The sequence below is a fragment of the Neodiprion virginianus genome, chromosome 2, assembly GCF_021901495.1.
Source record: "Neodiprion virginianus isolate iyNeoVirg1 chromosome 2, iyNeoVirg1.1, whole genome shotgun sequence".
Lineage (NCBI taxonomy): Eukaryota > Metazoa > Arthropoda > Insecta > Hymenoptera > Diprionidae > Neodiprion > Neodiprion virginianus.
Window position 1 is genome coordinate 15,811,219 of NC_060878.1, and position 22,361 is coordinate 15,833,579.

General features: G+C 39.6%; 1 protein-coding gene across 12 annotated transcripts in view; it reads right to left on the reverse strand.

Annotated features, from left to right (window-relative positions):
* Window positions 1–22,361, reverse strand: part of LOC124297845 (CUGBP Elav-like family member 2) — a 374,143-nt gene that overhangs the window by 186,472 nt on the left and 165,310 nt on the right. For all 12 annotated transcript variants that reach the window (XM_046749175.1, XM_046749176.1, XM_046749184.1 and 9 more), the window contains exon 3: window positions 11,280–11,449. In XM_046749175.1, coding sequence (XP_046605131.1) covers window positions 11,280–11,449 — 170 coding nt within the window. The remainder of the gene's footprint in view (window positions 1–11,279; window positions 11,450–22,361) is intronic.

Consider the following 22,361-nt stretch of genomic DNA (forward strand, 5'->3'; position numbering starts at 1 on the left):
GGGTTGGGGGTGGAGGGTGTACCTACTTCTCCATTCAAAAGACCATTCGTGCACGGGATGAAGGACACTCTTCCCGATTCCTGCAACGGGGGAAGAGGAAGGGTTCCTTTTCCCCGTCTCGGGGGTGCAAAACGTCGCGGCTTCACCGGCCCGAGGGAATTTCTACCCTCCCTTGGCTGGTTATAAGCCCTGCGTTACGGAACTCGACCCGGTCAGGGTGTTTAATCCGATTTTTGAACGACTTTTGAATACCTTGACTCTACGGCTTTTGGTCTCGAGACTTTCCTAAGCGGGAATTGTTGGGATATCTGGGCTTACTCGGGAAGAGTGAAAAGTGTCGGGAAATTGAGAAATCGCGTCTTGGTTGCATGTGAGTGAAGACACCGTACGTGATTTTAAGTTAAGGATCGTTTTTATGCAGATAATTCAGGTACCTACTATTTGTTTAATTAAAAGACCGTGTAATTGTTATTTTTATACACCTCATATCAGGAAGGAAGCTGAGATATATATTAAAATTACCTACATTTTGATTGAAAAAAAAAAAAAAAACAAATTCTAATTATTATGTCAAGATACTCAGTTCAATTTAGATAGTTTTGTTAAGAAGATGTGCAATTGATTAAAAATTTAATATAAACAAGATTCAATGAATAATAAATCTTCACGATTATTAATAAATTTGAATTAATTGCGCATTTCGTTAAATATTAGACATCATTTTTGAATAGTTATCGAAATTTATATAAAAATTTGAGTATTCACGGGAATTTCTTGGCGAGAATTCCCGAGTCTCGAGAAAAAAAATAAGTTGAGGACCTCGAGGAGCTTTGGTAGTTGAAGATATTGGTGGTACCCGGAAATACTTGATCCTTTATATAGATCACAATATTGTAGCAGCCGATCGGATCCAAATTTCGGAATTTTGAATGAAGTTCCTAAAATTTCAGTCTGTCCTGATTCTCAATATCTTCACAATTCTGATTCAAAGTAATCAAACGTGATTGCAAGTAATGTTGCAGAATCAATGCAGTGCTGATTCAATTAAAAATCCGGAATTCTGAAAAATTTGAAAATTCTGATCAAGCTTCCAATAATTTCAAATGATCAAAACTATGACTTCGTCTCGTCTAACCTCACAACACTCAATATTACAGAAAAAAATCTATAAAACTAGTCAATTTTATGAAAAGTAGAAGACTCTGAAAAAAGTTCTAAGAATTTCAAAAATTCTGACCAGACTTTTCGGATACCTATAATTTCGACCTAACCTGATCCAGCTTTGCAGAGCGTGATATTGCAAAAGCACTGCAGAGCCTGAACAATTCCAAACTTCTAGATTCCGTCCATCTTCTTGAAATCTCGATAATTATGATCTAAGGGAACGTACCCATACTACGTGACCCGTTTAAGGGGGGGAGCGGAGTCTTTAAAATACTACAATCAGTCACAGGAGGGGGGGAGTGGCTCAGCTTTTTGTCACGTAGTCGATTTTACTGAGAGAAATCTCGTATTTTTTAGACCTGTATTTGAATATGGCGCGCAGTGTTTAGTGCTTTTTAAACTCACAGTTGGTGGCGCTGACGCACATATGCCGAGACGTCAGCCAATTGTAAACAGACACTGTTTGTCAGACAGTTTGTATTTCAGTGAAGTTATCAAGCAAGTTGACAAGAGTTCATGCTGGTACAAAAATGTCGTTGTACGATCGGCTGTACAAAGCGTTTGTTAAATGTTACAAAGATTCTTTGTCAATGCAAGCAATACAAAAAAAAAAAAACGAATTTTGGGTACCGTTAAGAGATGAGCACAAAAAAAATCCAAAAGAGCTAGAGCGCCTTACTTTGTTAAAAATCGAGGAACTTAGTCAGATTGGAACTAAAAAAAATGCTCGTCTTCTCAATTATTTCCTGAAGGTGGGTATTCTGAGTGTATTTTGTCAAATGCTTCAAACGGTTTATGTTTTTTGAATTTTTTTACAAGTTGATCGGAGATTTCATAACCTATGTGACTTCCAGCATTAATCCGACATGAACAATTCCAGTTTTTATATTGTTTTGCGTGATTTCTTTTCTGGCCTGTACTGACTTATAAATCCCTCTTGTCAATATTCTATTTGTTGTATGGGTTTGATGGTATATTTTTATAACAAAATATTTGTTTCTGTTGTAAGAATAAATACCTTATTTTCATGTCACTAATGTTTTGGCGACATAACAGACTAATGAATTTGTTTCTGCTCTCGCATGTGTAAACATTGGTAATGCATGTTTCTTTTTTTGTATTTGGTAAATATAGCTACCTGTACGAAAAGCTCCACCCACGCAAGATAATCTTGAAGTTCTTCCCAACATTAAAGGTGAAAATGTTCCGAGAAAGTCTCTTTCTATCACTTGGAAAGGTATAACCAACTACTTTCTGCTCTACCAGTGCCAAAAATTTTTTTTTGTTAACTCTTGTAGGCCAAATCGCCTTAAAAATATGTATGTAACAGCTAAAATAAATTTTAACTGTAATATACATACTAACAACAGTAGATCTTTTTAATTTCTTAATTTCATAGATACTGATATAATACGAGTTAAAACTTATTTTTCTAGCCTCCAGTAATCATGAATCTTTTATTAATCAATCTGCTGCTTCAATTCCTTTTTTATCTGTATCTACAACAGTCTCGACACCAAAACCTTCTTCTTTGATATCTTCTTCATCTGTGTCGACAACAGTCTCGACACCAAAACAGAACGCTTTGAAATCTGAAATTTCAGTACTTGAAGCTGAATTAAATGCTGTAGTAAAAAAGCGAGATGCAGGACTTGCAGACGAAGGGATTGAGAAGATAATAAAAAAATTAAGGCATGATAATGATGAAAAGAAAAAACAGTTACAGAATAAAATAGTCCGTGCAACGAACATGCGAAAATTTAGGGCAAAACAAAAAGCTGAAATTTTAAGCCTGAAGTCTGCTCATCCCAACGTGCAATCCTCGTCTATAAAGACTCAGCCAGGACGTCCTTCTCTTGAAGAAAATGAGTCAGGCCTTCTTCAAGTAATTTGTGATATAGCAACACATGGAAGCTCAGCTGCTTATCGACGCCGATCAGAGGTATTGAGAACTTGCAAGACTCTTGATGAATTGCATACACAGCTTGTTGAAGATGGATTTTCCATATCGCGGACCTCTACATATCGTAGGCTCATTCCAAAGTACTCTGGATCCTTAGAAGGTAAGCGTCATGTCACAACGGTGCCTGTGAGATTGTGTCGAGCCCAAACAGACAGATATCGAGACCACGTCGATCAACATTTTTGTAAAGCTACTGCTAATGGTCTCGAGGAACTTGCATCTATACTTGGGCCAAAACAGGTAGTTTTTATCTCTCAAGATGATAAAGCAAAAGTACCGATTGGAAAAACAGCTGCAAAAGTACAGGCTCCTGTTTTAATGCATTTGAATTATAAAGTGCGCCTCGATGACCACGATTTTGCTGTTGGAGTACGTCATCAACTTACTCCTTCAGTATATGCTGGTATTACAATAAAAGAAAATTGCATGGGTAGGAAAGAAGCTGTTACATATTCTGGTCCAACGTATATCGTAATCCGCAGTGGAAAACATAGCAGTTCGACAGCAGCAACTCATGCCAAAGACCTTAATAAACTTTTAACATTAGATGATTTTAAAAATTTAGCCTTAGGTAAGGATGGAAAAGTCAAGCCTGTGATGATTTTATCAGTCGATGGAGGACCAGATGAAGATCCACGTTACAATAAAGTGATATCTAACTGTATATCGCACTTCAAAGAATATGATTTGGATGGGCTGTTCGTGTTTACGAATGCACCTGGTCGATCAGCTTATAACCGAGTTGAGCGAAGGATGGCACCTTTGAGCCGTGAATTAGCCACTGTCGTACTTCCTTATAAACACTACGGGTCACATCTCGACCCTCAAGGAGAAACCATTGACAGTGAGTTGGAGTTGAAAAACTTTCAACATGCAGGTACATTTTATTGAGTGATATATAGTCTTCTCTGCTGCTAATATATTTAAAACTTGAATTCAAATTTATCTATAATTTTATTGTATATTATTTTCAGGCGAAACGTTAGCTGATATTTGGTCTCAGATGGTTATTGACGGTCATAACGTAATAGCGGAATATATGCCTCCTGGGGAAGTTCTTCCGGAAACTGAACAAGTTTCTGACACCTGGTATGGAAATCACGTTCGTGAAAGTCAATATTTCCTTCAAATCATCAAGTGCTCCGATGACTCCTGCTGTACTCCTCGTCGCAGTGCACTAAAAAATGTTCTGTACCAAGGCTTTTTACCGGCACCTTTTCCGATGTCACAAAACCCTTTCCGTATACCAAGTCCAGATGAAGTAGGATCGGAAATATTTCCATCATTGCTTGTACGTCAATTTATAACATTACGGCCGGATTTCTCACAGGGTAAAGAAATACCCAATGATTCATACCGTCCATCTATTAAAGACGATATCAACGGAAGAACGTGTACAATTTGTGGCCTTTATTTCGCCTCAAAAAAATCAATGAACAGCCATCGAAAAAATTTGCATGGTGGTGCAGTGGACAATGTGTCTCGCGTGCGACCGCTGCGGATTCTCTCCAGGAGGCCACATGAGGTTTGATGTGTTTTGGCAGAAAGCGTGGAGTGGTTAGACGTTGAGGCCATCGATGAAGAGGAAATAACCAAGACTGAAGAAACTCCTGATATTACTGCCCCCTTAATCAACGATGTATCCGAGTGGATTGATGCTGGAAACGTATTTGTTGAAGACGTATGAGACGAATATTAATAAAGGTGATTTAACAGAAAATAATTGTTGTGTTTATAAATTCAGTTACTCTAAGTTACATACTGTATAGCAATATGTTTTCACAAATGTTCTTTTTCATAGTATATTATTCACTAGTAATTTAAGTACGCATGCAGTCTAATGTAATAACGATGAGTATGAGCCAAATTATTTTTTTTTCACTTTTTGCTTGTAAGATGATTAAAAATCATAATTATAAATTACTACGTGAAAAATAAAGGGGGGGATGGGGGGTCTTGGCATATACTACGAGAAGTCACCGAAGGGGGGGAGGGGTCGAAAAATCTAAAAAAATAGGTCACGTAGTATGGGTACGTTCCCTAACATCAGAGACGATTTTCAGCAAGGCATGAATATCACGATATAAATATTTCATTAAAACATTTCGAATATTTTGTCCCCCCAATATTTTGACAATGGTGAATTTACCCTACGGCAATATTTTGTAGTCGTCACTTTTACGCAGCACAGTTGAAGTATTGCAACAACGATCGATTGAGATATCAGTGAATAATTAAAAACCAAAATTGAAGCATCGCTGATATATTTCTGCGTTGTTTTCGACATACGCGCAAAACTGAAATATTTCTGCAATGCCAAACGCTGTGCGAAATGCGAAATGGTTGATCGATGAAAAGCCGACTGCTTATCCATTTCCTCTCGTGTAGGTACCGAAATAAAAATTGACCTAACAATAAGATAAACAGAATAACGAACTCAAGTCGTATTACAGAACGGTCGTATCGTTAAATAAAAAAGCCGCAAACAATTCTATAAACCTTCTGTAACGCGAGGTTTATATAGCTGCTCTAAATTATTTACAGCTTTCCGATGCCTTCGAAACACCAAGGCAGCGCCATTTTAGTTCAGAGAAACATGAGATAAGGTTCGGGGATTTTTATATACACGGCTTACGAACAATAAAATCGGTTTAGAAATTGGCAATTTCCCTGAACAATTAAGGGGAGAAAGTTTTGTCAACGTACGTTTTTTCAAGATTTTTTTTTTTTCAAACTAATGGAATTGTTTATCGAATTAACGTAAAGCATATTTCAAAATACACTATGTAAGGTATATCGATAAATTTTTTTAAACTAAAATATTTCAAATCGCGGTCCTACGTCTGTTGGAAGTCGGCATCTAAGATTTCCGCCGTGCAGCCAAAAGGTCTCAAACTTTGACGAAAATCTGAAAATCAAATTTTCATTCTTGAAATACATTAACACGCTTTGCACGAAGGAGAGAAAAGAAATTTCAAAATTGAGGACAAATTTGAAAAAAAAAAAAAAAAAATTACTAATGTTAGTATAAACGATCGTTAAAAAACAATATTACAATTTGTTTTTAAAAAACCTCAAACGTCATGCAACGGACAGTAAGTTAAAAAGAATTTCGGAAAAGTTTCATCTAAATCGATTGGAAAATTTCAAATCTAAAGTGCCGACTTCCAGCAGCCTTTAGCATGAACATTTTGAAATGATTTAGTGTAAAAAAATGTATCATTGTAACTTACACCGTATATTTTGAGACATGTATCATGTAAATTGGATAAACTGTTCCATTGTAAGAAAAAAATTTGTAAAAACCGTACGAAAGTTTCCGTCGAAAAAGTCTGGAGCGAATGAGAGGAAAAAAATAAAAGATTGCAAAAAAAAGTCTGCGAGTGCATTTAGAGCCTCGAGAATCGGGGCGTTGGTTGTCAGCGTCGGGTGAAATGTCAATTGAAACGCCAGAGGCAGCGCAGCGCAGCGAAGGAAATAATTGAACGTGGGGGCGGTAAACACGAGAAGTATAGAAGTAGAATATCCACCCCCGTTTTTCCACCCCGCATCTGTCCCTTCGCCTCTTCGCTAGGTGGAAATCGAATGAAAACGTGGAAAGGCGGAGTCACCAAGTAGAAACTCGAGTTCGATACTCAACGGCCAATATTCAACAACAATTTCCAAGATTCCAATAGCGGCCAACTCCCTCCTTCCCCTGCCGAACTATTCCGTCTTCCAGTGCAACACACAAACACATATCCAATCGGAGCTGAAGGGTTCCGTTCGTCCGATGCAACACAACTCTGCACTTTCTTTAATTAAGAACTCCAGACTTCCGCTCTGCCGCTTTCACCTTGGACCTCTGCATGTATGTAATACGGATACATGTATGTACAATACATACGCCTGTATACATGTGTAGACATGCGACGAGAGAATTTTTTGTTCGAGAAAATAAAAAACAACGAAAATTTCTTGATGTTTCAAGCTTTTACAGGACCCGAAAACCTAGTTTTCCTTAACACTTTCCCAGTTCTAGTAAGTTACTAAAACCTAAATCGTTCATGTTAGAAAAAACCCTGTATTCGGTTCAAATTCAATTTGAATTGGAGAAAAATATCATGTCCAATAAAAGCAGTTCAAGCCAATTTGTTCTCTCGACCAAAAAAAGTAGACTTGCTATCTGAAAAAAAAATTTTTAATTACCACGATAGAAAAGTGATATTTTCAGTTTTTTCTATGACTAGATTAAAAATAACCTGACAATTTCCAGGTTGTCCAGATGTGTGGCCATCCTGGCTGTCTAATTCCCACTGTGTTTTTCCATTGACTCCAACTTCACTTTACATTCTTTTACGGCAAATTTCACAGTAACTTGTAAAGTGCTTTTTGACTATTTAAATTTTTGACTCCATGGCGTTAAGAATGAATTCTTGACCTCGATTGATCGTCAAATGACAGTAATGAAAATTTATAACCACAAGGTGTTGACTCGTTGGTCAGACAACATAAAAGAGGATGAGACCGCAAGTTTCAACTGTTGAAACCCAATTATCAAAAATTTCAGTAAGATCACTATTGTTACGGACAGCTTCTTCAACACTGAAAGCACGACTATTCGTCCAATCTTGATGAAATATAGCTGATTTAGTTCTTGGACTAACTTCTTGTCGATCAATTCGATTGTATTTCGTAGTACAAAAATAGTCCTGTCATTCAATATCGTATATAAATTAACATCGCTTTTTTAACTTCTAACACCGTAATAATAAAATATATCGTGTTTACAAACTATTTCTTTTTTTCTTTTTTCTCTGCACTTGCATAGAAGATTGGCAAAAAATGAGCTTAGGCTCATTTAAAATGTAAAAACAGTAAAAACATGGCGTCAAATAGATCGTGAAAATCTACAACATCTCTAAAATAATCGAGCACCACTTGTTGTATTGAACATTTTGTACGCCTCGGTGGAAAGTTGGATTGAATCGTTGACCCTCCGCTTCGAAAATTTTCATTCTACTTTCCCCTTTTTCGGGGATAGTGCACAGGATTTTTCCGCAAGCTGTTCGCTCCCAGGGAGAATATATAGAGGAACTGAAAACCCTGCTCGGAGTTGGATGAAAACATCGTCGTAGAGACAACATCCTCGAGGATTTTCCCCTACCCGCCTCATTCGTCGGATGACCACCAAGTTAAATAAAAATCCCTAGCCACGGGTCTTCGAGAGGTCTCGTGTTTGTCCTCGGTCAATATTGACACTCGCCTTCTGATCCGGCGCATCATCGCTCTCTGGAGCCGCCCTGAACCGCCTTCACGATTACCCCGATACCTCGAGTCCTGCAAGGAACAGCACCCTGCTAAATCCGTGAAAATTTTCGACAAACCCAGATCTAAGAATCAGGGAAAATCCAGCCGGGAAGGGAACTGCTTTGAAGATGCGGAAGCACTCCTGAATGTCCCGTTTTGAAAAAACAATCCTTCAATTCGATCCCTTCAAAAGACATCACTTTGTATCGCACTGAGAAAAATTTTATTTGTTACAGTAACTAGAAAAATTCAATAAAACAGGTATCGTCAAAATAAACTGTTTAAATATCGTTGGGATGAAGAAAAATGAGGTACACGTAACCATTTTGTGCTATTGTCGATCCTTTTTTGGTAATTGCAACGCAAGAAATCAGTTTCTGAGGTGTACTCTACATTTTTTAGTTAAACAAGGCTTTAATATCAATTTATTGTTGCACAAGGATTAAATTTTCGTAACGGTTACAAGAAAATATAGTAACAGTGATCGTAATGAGAAAGAATAGTAACGGATATCAGACTTTCTGGCAACAGCTAGAAAACTAATTTTCATTTTCTACCCAGAACTATATTTTTCGATTGTGGTGAAAAATGAAAATAGTTAAGGACTGAGCGGTAACCGGAATTGAATATTTCGCTCAGTGCGGAAATTATTTTCAACGAGACCGTGTCCTGAACCAATTGTTAGATTTCAAATTGGTTGTTGATACCGATTCGCAGTTGAGTAATGCAGACTTTTAAGTTTTCGAAGAATGCTTTTTTTTTTTTTTTTCGATTATTCACTTAGCACTCTCAATATGCATTCGTTTTTGACGATTGCGAAAGTTCTTCAGTGACTCCGTATCGATCCTGCACAATATTGAATATTTTTGAAAGACGTTAAAAACCTGTTCTATCATAAGCAACATTGATAAATTCTGTAACGTATCGCAGAAAAATATGACTCCCACTAAAATTTTATATAAACATTTTCTGCTTGGTTTAAATTAAAAATTGACTTTGATGTAATTATGAATGTTAATTTCCACTTCATTTCAACCATATGGAAGTAGTGACGCGGCTTACAGACGTTGTTGGGTACATATAAAAAAAAAAAGAGAGGCAGAAACGAAAAATCAAATACGAAGTGTATGGAGGGAGTAGGTAAATCCACTCACTGCTCTCCCGCTGAGCCAACCCCTTTAGCTCTAAAAGCTTAAGAATCTCGCGTGCTTTCATAAGCCCAAAAATCCGGGTGGTCTATATAAGCTTTTTATAAGCCGATCGGGAGAGAAAAGTCTTCTGGAAAAAATCTGGATGCAATGACGCGACGTCTCAACATTGTTTAAGTTTTTTTTTTTTTCTTCCATGTTTTTCACACAAAAACTTTTTCCTATCCAATTTTCTTTTCCGCTTTCTTTCAACGCTTTTCATCTTCAAATTTACATTGCAGAACATTGGCCACTGGTAATTTCACGGTTCCATGATTGTCCGAAGCGCTAAAACATCGTGGGCCAGTTATGTAGAACATTAGCTAGGGTTGTAAGAGAGTGGCATTAGTCATTCGAACGATCCTTGAGAATCCAAAAACGAAGGGTGCGGACACGGGTCTTCGTGATAAAAACTCCATACACCGAGTTGATCCCAGATCAAATTTAATCCAAGTGGACGTGACGTTTAAAAACGATTCTCTTTCTTCCACACCATCAATCGATGACCCGAAACAGAAGCACATTCCATCAAAACTTGGTCACACTGGTACCTTTTTTCTACTTAGTTTCGATACAAGAAAGTGGAACTGAATTGATTGCCTCGGATTGGCAAAAACGTCAATTCATAGCCAAGCATCTGACATATAAAGAAAAAAAATGTTCTCCAAAAAGCTGGTTGCATTTAAGATTTTTATGACACACACACACATATATATATATATATATATACATTATACACACACTAAATAAACTTCTGAAAACCCTGTTGAATGATCAGAAATCACGAGTCAAGCGACTGTCTATGTCATTTTGACTCATAGGAAAAGCTTATGTCACATGTCAAATATGGCGATACGGACAACCGTATTTATCGTTGGTTCTATATCTACAATTCACCCTCATTCAATTTTTCGCTTTTTCAGAAAAAGTATGTACATGTATATGTGTGTATCTAGTTTGAGTTTCGGAAATGGCAAAGAGCGGTTCAAGGCGTAGTTTGTCACAAGTGATTTTCATTCAAACACCTGAGAGCCTCTGGGGGGTGAGTTATAAAACGGGTTCGAATGAAAAAGTGTATAAAAAAATGTGAATGAAAATAAAAAGAGCGGAGGAGTATAAAAGACAGCCAGGATTGAGGGAGTGTCTCGCCGAGCTCGGCGGCCGCGTGTCTTGGTTTCGCCGACGATGAACGGGAACGGGAGAAAGGGGGCGTTTTTTCCATGCGACGGTTAACGTCCTGTAGGTGAGCGTTTATTCCTACGTGTGGATTCCCGCCCTCGCTCACCCCCGGGTCACCCGATCAATAGACGAGGAAGGGCCGCCGAGGCGACCGGCGACCGCTGTCTGAGCATCGATCCCTGCTCCACCTTACGCCGTCTCTTTCTCGTTATCCGTCTATCTGCACCTTCCTTCGCGCGCAAACAGAGACTTCTCTGTACCTCGAAAGACCCGCGTCGGTACGTCAATTTCGAAACACCGGGGTACGATATGAATGGCGAATCGAGAACGCTGCGCGACTATCAGAAATCAATAGGGTGGAACCGCATCGAGAGCTTTTTCACCACTTGACAAGTTTCGCGAAATCATTGAGACTTCTTGCTATTAATCCTCTCGTTCGTGACAGTCGCAGCCAATCTATAGCGAACAGTTCGGATTACCGTCCGGTTCTCACTCACCTTTACTGCTCCCGGTGACCTTGTCGCGAAGAACGTTGATCTGGTGAACGCGGCCAAACTCCTCAAACATTGCCCGCAAGTCATTTTCGTCCATGCTACGAGGCACTTGACCCACGAACATCTTAATGTAGTCGGGGTCAGGCTGCTCCATGCTGTTGTTGTTCATCATGCTGAAATTAAGCCAATATACCACGATTAAATTGACTTACTATCATTGGGATTCACGTTTCATGTACTACAATCGAATTCTGTTTCTACTAGTTTTTACAACCCTTCGTAATTCGATCCAACCATCGAATTCATTTTATTCAATCATCATTTAATACCATGTTTAATGCTTAACCTGATACTACAATTCTTCTTCTTGGATTGGATTTTTGCATTCCCCTTAGCGTTCGATTTGGCTGACAATTAGTTGATAAACGACGAGCTGGAAGATGTTTGGTTATTCATTTTTACTACTCTAATGCCGAAGGTATAAGTCACAAGCAATTGTTCACCTATGAGACCCGGAAGTCGGCCTATAGATGAGCGAACTCTAATCGAGTATGAAGTCAGACTACATGACAGTGCGGATCAAAGTGAGCAGTGAACTATCCTATAAATAGTCGTTCTACCATTTGTTGTTTTCCAAGAAGGGCTGAAAAGGGAGAATACTGAAAATGAATAAAATTTTAACAAAGTAATTCAACTCAATTAGCTTTGCTTATCAATTGTGCTTCTGTGCTCATCAGCATTTAACGTTACCTAAAATTCACCAGCGCTCTTCTCTTTACCAGTGAAGGCACATGAGTTATGCGGTGTGTTGAGTACGAATGGTCATATAAGCGGAAGGCATTACTGTTTCACGCTGGTAACGGCACATTTGTTGGACAGTAGAGCCACGTTTGCATAAAGCTCGTCGTTAAAACAGAAATGTATGCTTGTACCGGTGAATCGAGTCATTCGAAGCGAAGCGCGTGAAACAACACAAACTGGCTAAAGTAAATTTCAGAACAAAAGATCGTCTACGATTATCGATGCAGAAGATTCAGTTTTGCTTTCTCATAGACTGATGAACCTGGATGAAAGAATCTCTCATACAGCCTCCACGTTATCTCGAGTTAATATTAGCCCGACAAGGTTTAAAGCGATTTTCCGTACGACCTACTCTTCTCATCTTCTATCTATATTCCGGGTATTAGCCGGCTTTCCGGCTCGACGAAAGACGATGATGGCGCTACTGTTACACTCGCTAACTCTGCATCATGTCAAACTTATACACCCTCCCCGTCCCTCGTCCTCCTTCCTCTGTTCTACTTGTATGTATCTTACCCTTTCCGTTCAAACTTGCTACAGAAGTGGGTTACAGGGTCTTGAACTTAGCCCCGAAACACGACCCAGAAATTCTTCGCACGTTGCATCGCTAAGCAACATCTTTCTCAACCAAGAACCTACCAGAAAGTGATCATCGCAAGCAAACTTTCTGATTGAGATTAATGATTGCTGATGACTGTTGTGACTATCTGTCCATGACCATTGGAGCGACGTGTAGGTACTATTCCGACAACAATTACATTTCGATGAGTGACACGCAAGTGTCAGACTGCATTTATGACGAAGATTTCACCGGTAACCGTAAGACCTTGTTTCGAAAATTACTGGTCGGTTGCCTTTGAGCTGTTGGTGATCGATGAAACACGTTATGAAAACGGGATGGGTGAATATCCACAGAGGTAGAACTAATTTCGAGGATCTTGTCGGCTGCTGGAGGTGAACTGGTGATCCTGGTCATGGCGTTGGATTGCGCAGTCAGTCTGATAGATCGTCGCGTACATCAAAGGAGGCTTGCGATCCTTTTTCCTTCGACTTAGCAGTCCCGAACCCGACCCGAAAAAGCCAACGCTGAAACCCTGGTAGAAGCGACACTATACGAAGAAACCCAATAACGTTAGACTTCGTCCCAGCTTTATCGATGGCATCCTTTCCCGCATTGCAGCCGCGGTTCCTTTTCCTGGGTAGAATAACAACAACGAATAAAAGAAAGAGGAAGAGACGCTGAAAAAATGCTGACGCTCTTCCATTAGCAGTCTTTGGCTTCGAGCGGTGCTTGATTCCGTTTCCATGAGCCTTTCACATCGTGTAAGCTTTCGCGACCCTCGAGCGAGCTTTATTCAACCCGCCCACGCGCGAGGAATGATTGAAAAAAAGTAAGACCAAGGGAAAAAAAGAGGTACAGAGTGAGAGGGTCAGAAGAGGAGGGGGGGGGGGGGGGGGAGCCTCGTACATCTGTAAATAAAAACGTTTTCCAAATTCCAGCTTCTCAATTCTCATCACTTATTAGATCCAAGTATGTAAGTATGTATCAATCAATGCTCAATATTTCGATCATAACAATACAAACCTCCAATCGTTGAATCTTCGCTGTGCGACTTTGTGAATCTGAACTATCCGAAATTCATCGAGAATTTGGAAATAAGGTCAGTTTGCAAGTCGTGCACGTTTTGGAATTCGAAATCGAGCCTCAAGTGAAAACTTGATTCATTTACACGCTTTCTGAAATATGTAAGTGAGGGTAGGAGCTGAGTGACGGAGCTACTCGATGTAGAAAGAAACTCTCAGTGGATTAAAGTTAAATAAAATTCATTCGTTCATTCATCCCGCGCCACCAACACGATAAACCACTATGCTGCTTAATTGACATTTGAAAGGGGGATGACTGGCTTTCAACGGCACATATCAGTCGAATTAATACTTCGTCGAACAACTTCTGGTTTCGAGTTGATGTTCGTTGAAATGCAATGGCATCGAAGTCGGATCGATTCCGTCGATCGTGATAGAAAAAGGCTTCTCCCTCTTCATGACCGAATAAAACCTGAAAAATAACACCGACCGCCTCCCGTGAGCAAATATCTATTCGAGGGCAATTACTCCGTGGGCAACGTGTGACCGCCTCACTTATTGAGCTTCGAGGTCTATTAAGTCTTTCCGAGAGGGCAATAAAGTTAAACATCTCTGGCGTGTCGTTTGTCCCAAAGACTGGTGGAGAGCGGAGAAGGATGCGATGTTTGCGCTTTTCCAAGGATATACCTGCCAGCGTAATTGTGCAAGAATGAGCGATCTAACACTTGCAAGAACTATTTCCCCCATTTTGAAAGAGATCTTCGTAACGCAAAAAAAAAAAATAAAAAAACTATTTCATGAATAATTAACATACTATTATCGCGTATTGAAGTCAATGAAAAGTATCGATTCTGGGCCAATCAGACACGTTAAGCCATAAATGTGAAAATGGCATCTAAAATATGATTGTGTGATATTCAATTGGAAGAAATACTGGAAAAAAAAAACAAATCAAGTGTCAAAGTTCATCCAAAACTTTGTAATTCCTACCTATAACGATTCGCGAAAAGGTATAGAAGAGAAATGGAAACGGGAAACGGGAGAGGGGAGAAAAGAAATTACATCGAGTCGGAACCGATCCATTGCAATAATTTATGTGATTCCCGATAAAGTTGGTCCGGAACTAGACGACTGACAATGGCCTACGCGGCCCGGCACCTTAAAACTTTGCCGATATTTTAGAGAGGTCGGCTATGCTTGCTCTACATCCTCGAGTTGCTTCCCGGGTGGGGTGGTGACCTTGTAACGTCTCTCCCGGGGGCTGTTTGCCACCCCTGGGGAGTTGCGGTCCGTGGTGTTGCCGGGGTTTCGAGGAACGGAGAGAGAGAGAGAGAGGGGGCGGGAAAAGAGGGACGAGAGGCACAAGGAGGAAAATTCCAGTCAAATGCTGATGCCAGCGAGTTCGAAAAATCATTTTTTCTCACAACGCGAAATGTCGCGCTGACAGTGCGATGACGTATTCCTATATTGCAATACCAGCTTGAACATTGCTGTGATATTTCTGAAGTACTTCAACCTCTGTAAGGTTGTGGTAGTGCAGTAATGTGTATCTGGTCTGAATTACTTTTACCCTCGTAAAGTTGAATTTCTAATAATGTGTCTGCGATGTATATGAAACTTTGAAAAGTTAAGGTACTGCAATGTTTCTGCAATATTTCAAATTTTTCGAAACTGCGCTGCTACAGTGTATTCGAAATATTTTGAAACTTACAAAATTGCGTTGCTACGATATTTCTCCAATATTTTATAGATTTGAGGTTACATCGCTACAACGTTTCTCCAATATTTCGAATTTATTAAGCTGCGTTGCTACAATGTTTTCACGATATTTTGACGATTTGAAATTACGTATCAGCAATGTTTCTGCAATACTTCGCACTTTTCAAGTTGCAATGCTGCAATGTATCCGAAATGTTTCAGGGGTTGCAAAATTACGTTGCTACCATGTTGCTGCGATATTTTGCACATTTGAAGTTACGTCACTGCAATGTTTCTGCAATATTTGGCACTTTTCAAGTTGCGATGCTACACTGTATCAGAAATGTTGCAGAGCTTGCAAAATTACGTTGCTACAATGTTGCTGCGATTTTTTCACGATTTGAAGTTACGTCACTGTGCAATGCTTCTGCAATATTTCACACTTTCAATATTGCGATGCTGCAATGTATCTGAAATGTTTCAGAGCTTGCAAAATTACGTTGCTACAATGTTCCGACGATTTGAAGTTACGTTGCTGTAATGTATCTGCGGTATTTCTACCCAAGCAAAGTTGAGTTGCTGCAATGTTTCCGCAACATTGGTCGCAGTGTTAGATTCTCACTTCATCATAAAAAGAAATTCAATATTCCAGCGTCAATCTCTTGGGAATTGACTCTTTAAGGTCCGTCGTCATTACGAAGGGAATTGGAAGCTGAGAACAGGAACAGGAGTTCATTAGGGAACGAGGACGCGCAGATCGTTCGTCTACGATGACCCATTACAGGGTGACACGGGGCGAGTGAATATCTAACAGAGGTGCACAGCAGATACCCGATAATTGATTGTTAACAGGGACGACGAACCCGAGCTCCGAAATTAGCTGAAAAATTTCCGGCTGGTGACGGGGAACCAAACAGATTCTGCAGGATCAGAATTGCTTTGGCTCGTAGCAAGACAATCAAATTACACCCCGGTGCACTCCTCAATTTCAATCCGAGAATTCGAGTTCCTGACCCATATTTCGCTACATGGTGACAACGGAGCAGCGCGATGCGTGCCTCACCCTTACTATTATACGCGATAGGGTAAATCCGGGAGAGTGAAGCGAACGAGCTATTCCTGTGGTGCCGGGGTCCTCGGTGTCCCAGAGAGAGATATATCGCTTCTTGGATAAACAAAAGAAGACAGAAGGGAAGAGAAATGACCCGCGGTGGGAAATCCGAATCGGGATCCCGTAATAGTCGTCCGTGAGTTGTACCCATGCCCCTGGAAAGCTTTGATTCGAATCAATGTTACACTACTAAAAGTATCCGAAGAAAATTCGAAGTAAAGAAATGCATTCCTTTTATTTCCTTTTATGAATATTCAAAAGAGAATTACTGTACTGACCTGAGAAAATGCCATCGTCAATTTCCATTGACCGATTAATTTGCAATTACGAACAAAAAAAAATTAGTGAATTGATAACCGCTTTCCAGATGCGTATCAGAGATCGGGAGCTCCGGGATAAGAAATGCCCAATTGATCAAATGTTGTGAAAAATGCTTTGCGTTATAGGAATGACGTTCATCCTTGTAAGCTCAGGGAATCCGGCGGTATTCGAATTTAAGGGAGGATTTCACCCTCTGCAGGGTTTAATGACGGCGGAAAGCATCGCTTAGTATCAACGGCGACCCGGGAGTTGGTGGAATAATCCAATTCAAGTATCTTCGAAAACTCTCCCCATAAATTTCCTATCTCGTTAGTCGGTATTTATACGTCTCGCCCCGAATTCGATCTGATTATCATCTGGAGAATTGTCGGGTGGTATGACAAGTGAATTGATTAAAATTATTCCGGGAACCGTTGAAGCGGTGTTTACATCGCACTTTGAATCAAGAGATTGGAAAAACTATAGTTTGTATCGTTCGAAATTACGACACTGCATCGGCGGTGATGATCATTAATTAAGAGAGCGCCGGAAGCCCGATGAATATTAATACACGATTATTCATTTATTTATTTATTTATTCATCGATTTATTCTTCACAGAGTAACGAACCGCCACCTTGGAATGAGCGCTTTGAAGAACCGTGAACGCGAAAAAAGATGGACGCACTCCTGGCACAAAGAACCTCAAGTTCTAATTAGAGCGCGTCAAAAAATAATACGGAAATTCGAGAACCCGGGTCAACGACTCGGCGAGTCATCCGCAAATCAGATTACGCGAGTTTCCGTCTGTCTTTTGACGTCTGCAGTGACAGCTGTTGCCCGTTATAGTCCACCAATCAAATGACGCCGAGTGGTATTGAATGAATTTTGTGCTGAGCTTACGAACGAAGTTATTTAAGTGGTCAGTATCATTTCTATGATAATGGATGGCGATTCGCAAAAACTAGCTTCGAAACAAACCGGCATTATTTTTCCAGAAGTGTAATTGAACCAAAAGACGTTCAATATTGAAAGAAACTCATGGAAATGTATTATTTTGAAGATGTCAAAATCTGATAGCGTGAAAAAGATTTTTACTACACTGTGAAGATCAGCGAAGTGAAAGATTTGAATGAGGTGCTTCAAACTTTTGTGAGAACGATTAGTTTATTACAGGATTTTCGATTTTACTGCGAATCGTTGGTGGAAAAATTCCGTGAGTGGATGCGGAATGGTGGTATGAAAATCTTTATGCGGACATAAGAGGACGAAGGAGCCTAAACTGGAGTTTAACCTCGTTCCGAGTCCATAAAACTGAGAGACGTTCGCAAGTCATGCATGCGGCCTGATCCCGCAAACGTAAACTAACCTCCATATTCGTCGAAGCGCGTGTCGAGCGGTTTCGCTCCGACGATTAACCCGAGCTTTGAATGTTTGGAATGTCGAGTAGCTGGCTGACTGGTAAAATGCATCAAGTACACAAGCGGGTTACGTGACTCAGGCTTTTTCGAAGATGTTTCCTTTGCCAATTCCCTTCCAGGCATGACTTCCAGCTGAAATTCTTATTCTGAAGCACCTGGCAGAAGTCGAGGAAGCTTTCTTGTTTGCTCTCCGGTTCGCAAATTCCCATTTTTGGGACAATTCGTTCGTTCAAACTTTGCTTCATACAAGACGATAAAATCATCGAAGCTACTCAAACTCCGAGAACCCAATCAAGATTATATACTACCGGCTGATGAGCCAAGAAATGGCCGCTGGCCAAGTCGCGAAGCGATGTAATACCCATTAAAGTTCTATTCCCGACGTCGTATAATCGATTACTGTTACCACTCGCCATCTCTATAAAACCTGCAATCCTTTTTTCCCGTAAGCTAGTGCAGTATCGGGTATCGAGCGCGGTACCTTTCCAGATACAAACTTGGTCCCTTCGATTACCAGACCATCTATGAAGTAGATCGACGAGTTATAGGAATGCACGGTTGGTCAGGAGTTTGATCACCTCTCATAAAATTGTTCAAATCAAATCTCTTCAAGGTGAAGGTGAACGGAGATCTTGTGGTCCAATTTAAATGTCGGTGATTTTTCACCCGAAATCCGATGAAACGTTTCACTCTGTAGGAATCATTGCCGCGTCGTTTTACCGTGTCTGTAGATCGACCGACGAATGACAATTCGAAGGAGGTCCTTTTTCATGGACTAGAGCTACCGCTGTAGCCTGACGAAGTGCCGCCATCGCTCTTTTCAGGCTTTTTCTGAAACTCCATGGGCGTGGTCGAGTTTAAACCCGAATCCGAGTCTTGAAGCAAACGATGAATTTCAATATCACCCTGAAAATGTGTCGCGAAATAATGAAGCCCGTCATGCTTTACAGACCATTCTGGACTATGTTGCAACACAGTTTAACCCTAAATTCGCACAAATGAGAATGACAGAGCGACATTTTTGTTTGGATATCAGGCAATTTCCCTAGCCGGACAGAAGAATATAGATTTTGATCGGAATCTGTAGGTACATATTTTTATCTTGACGTCCACCATGTTGAATCAAGCATTTAAAATTTTGAAATACAAACTATATGCCAAAACAAGACGCGAAAGATGTTGAGAAGTGAAATTAAAAAGGAATAAAGAACCGTAGACACGAGCTCAAGATTGGACTCTTAGCCCAGTTTTTTAAAATCCCTTGCCTTCTTCATCTTCTCTGTATAAGATATACAGTGTAGAAATAACGTGAAGTAAAAACGGTAGCGACTAAACCAAACCAAATAGTAGCAGGTCGTCGTCGTCGTCGTTTCATCCCCGAGGGGTCGCACACTTTGAGAGGGTTGAGGTGCTTGACTGTAGGAAACTGAGTGTCTGCAGGTCTCTCGCCGCGGAAGAAACCACTCGCCAAACAAGACCCACAAACCGGGATGAGAGGGAACGACGCCTCCGAGACAAAGCAAACAATTAGGGGTTGACACTGCGGCCGGGGGCCAACGGGGGTGGAAAAAGACACGAGGAACGACGCCGAGTGTCCCAGAAACAGATTGTATCAAATGTCGCAGACCTCATCCGTCTAGACGTGGAATAGAATCCTCAAGTTTTGAAAATTGTGGAAACACTTGATAAGAAAGACGACGCGTAAAAGTCTCGCAAACTCTTCACGACGTTTCAAATTTCTTTTCGCTCGTGAAACGAAGCGTTTCGGTAATTCGACTATCGAAAAATCAAGTTGGAGTATCAGTTGAATTATCGAAAACAACCAAAATCGCAGATTCAATATGGTGGTCATCGAAATGAATTATGTACTGTCCGATTTTCATGAAAATTATACATAGGTACGTTAAGGTTTTTAATATCACTGAACTAAAAATTGACTTGCGAATATTGGGTTCAAAATTATAATTCCAATACAGCGGACATCGAAAGAAAAGTGTAAAAGTGTAACATCTAAATTTCAAATTTTGGAATCGCAGATATAAGCTGACGGACATTGACACATAAAAATTATTCAATTTTCATGAAATGCTGTAATATGAACATGCTAGGACGAAAAAGCAAACTTCTAAGTTTGAAGTGAATTTTAATTCTGGCTAAACATAAAAAAAAAAGAATAAAAAATGGAGGCACACAGTCACAACACTATGATCACAATGCACTTTGCTGACTCGAGGTGTCTGCAGGGGAGTCAATTTGATTGCCTGAAGAGAGGGTTCCTTGGGGTGATAGCTGATTACACTATATGGAACGAAACTCTATGGGGCTGAAATGAAAGCATGCTGTGAAGCGTGCGAGTTTCTCCCATTTTTGCGATTCTCAAATTACGAAGTGGAAAAAGGGAAGAAGATAGTACTGTGGAAAAAACACCCTTCGAAAATGAAAATGCCATCGACTTTGTGTTTCCGTTTCACGGCTCAGTTGTGAAGAATTTTCATGGTACTCGAGTTTACGATAAGCGTTGCACGAAATTAACGAAACCTACAGTCAGTAATTTACACAGAGGGATGACTTTACGGGGGCGAAGTTTTCATGTAATCGACAATCGTGTTTGCTTTTTTAAATAGCTATTATTTGGAAACTGAGATACCTCTTTCAGTCTCTGCAAAGCTGAATATGAAGGACATCAAGGAAGCGAAGTTTATTGACAATGAGGAACGAAATAAAATTATCAAAAAGTGACAGCTGCCGTGGAAATATCAGGCAAAAAGAAAAGGAGGGGGTTTAAAATTGGTGCAAGAGAAAGGAAAAGAGAAAAAAAGTGAAAATAAGTAAGAAAACGTGAAGGGTCAAAGGGTGAGCGTGGCGTTTGGTTTCTCTGCACCGCCGGAAGGGTCGCCGACGAATTGACGATAAACTGGGACAAACCCTCGCCGTGGAAAACAAGTCAGCCTGACTTTTATTGACGTTCGATTATGAGCTGGAGTGAATGAATACCTAACTTTGGAAAACGAAACATGAAAGTAACGAGTCAATGCCCAATTGAAGATTGAAGGGAACTGAAAGTTTTACTAATTTATATTTTTTCGCAATACGGAATGAGGACTCCTGAATAATTTATCTGAGGTTTACTGGAAGATCTGAAAAAAATTGTATGATCTTCGAATTTTTGAAACCCTCAAATTTGTAGTAAAATATTACACTCAGAAATTTTGGCGAAATTAGATAACCATTAGATTTAAAATAATCGATTTTTGAGGAAGTATGAATGTTTTCCGAATTATAACTGATGAAAATCGCAAGGGCAGGAAAAATGCTTATTTTGACGAAAACATTGTGCACTTGATTTTATTCAAAACTTGACTCTGGATGGCATATCCTTAAAAAATCCTGGATGATTTTCTAAATTGGTAATTTGGTGAACGAATCCCAAAATTTTATTACAAGATCGTACTTTTGAATTCTTACAAAACTTGTTAGAAAACACTTAAAAACAGATGATGAACTTCATTTTTTTCTTTCTGGCACCCCTGGTATAAGTGAGTATTCTGAAAGATTCTCAGTCTTCAAAATTTCACGAAAAATTGTTAAGAAAAAATCAATGACCATCAATTGCTCGAAATATATCACAAAATTTTCATCGGAATTTGATTAAAAATAATTTTTACCGAAATCGTTTGAAAGAAAAAAATTGTTCACACAGTCCTAAAACTCTACTAAATTCATCACTTATTTTTTTTTTTCAAATTTCGGTGAAATTCCACCAATGCTAAACAATTTCCTACATACGTTTTTCCCAATATTCACAAAGCGTTTGAATTTCTAGAACCTTTTCTAAAAGGTTTACATACAAAAAGTAAAGTTCGTGTAATTTTTGACAAATTGAGCGCGTGTTTTCACAGTTCTTTGGCTGTTATTCAGAAAAATTTGAAAAAATAATCAGATGAAAATATTTTCACAAGGCTTGTTTTTGCCCAACCATTTATCGGAGCATTGCTTTCTGACCGAATCCTTTTGTACGAGTAAAAAAGGGGATAAAATTGAAGAAAAGAACGGATAAGATCACAGGCTGAATCCTTGATTTTCCGATTATTGTTTCGGGCTTGAAACCCTCCGTTACCAGAAACACGACGTGCGATTTCACGGCGTGTTGGCCCGACGAACGTCACTGAGA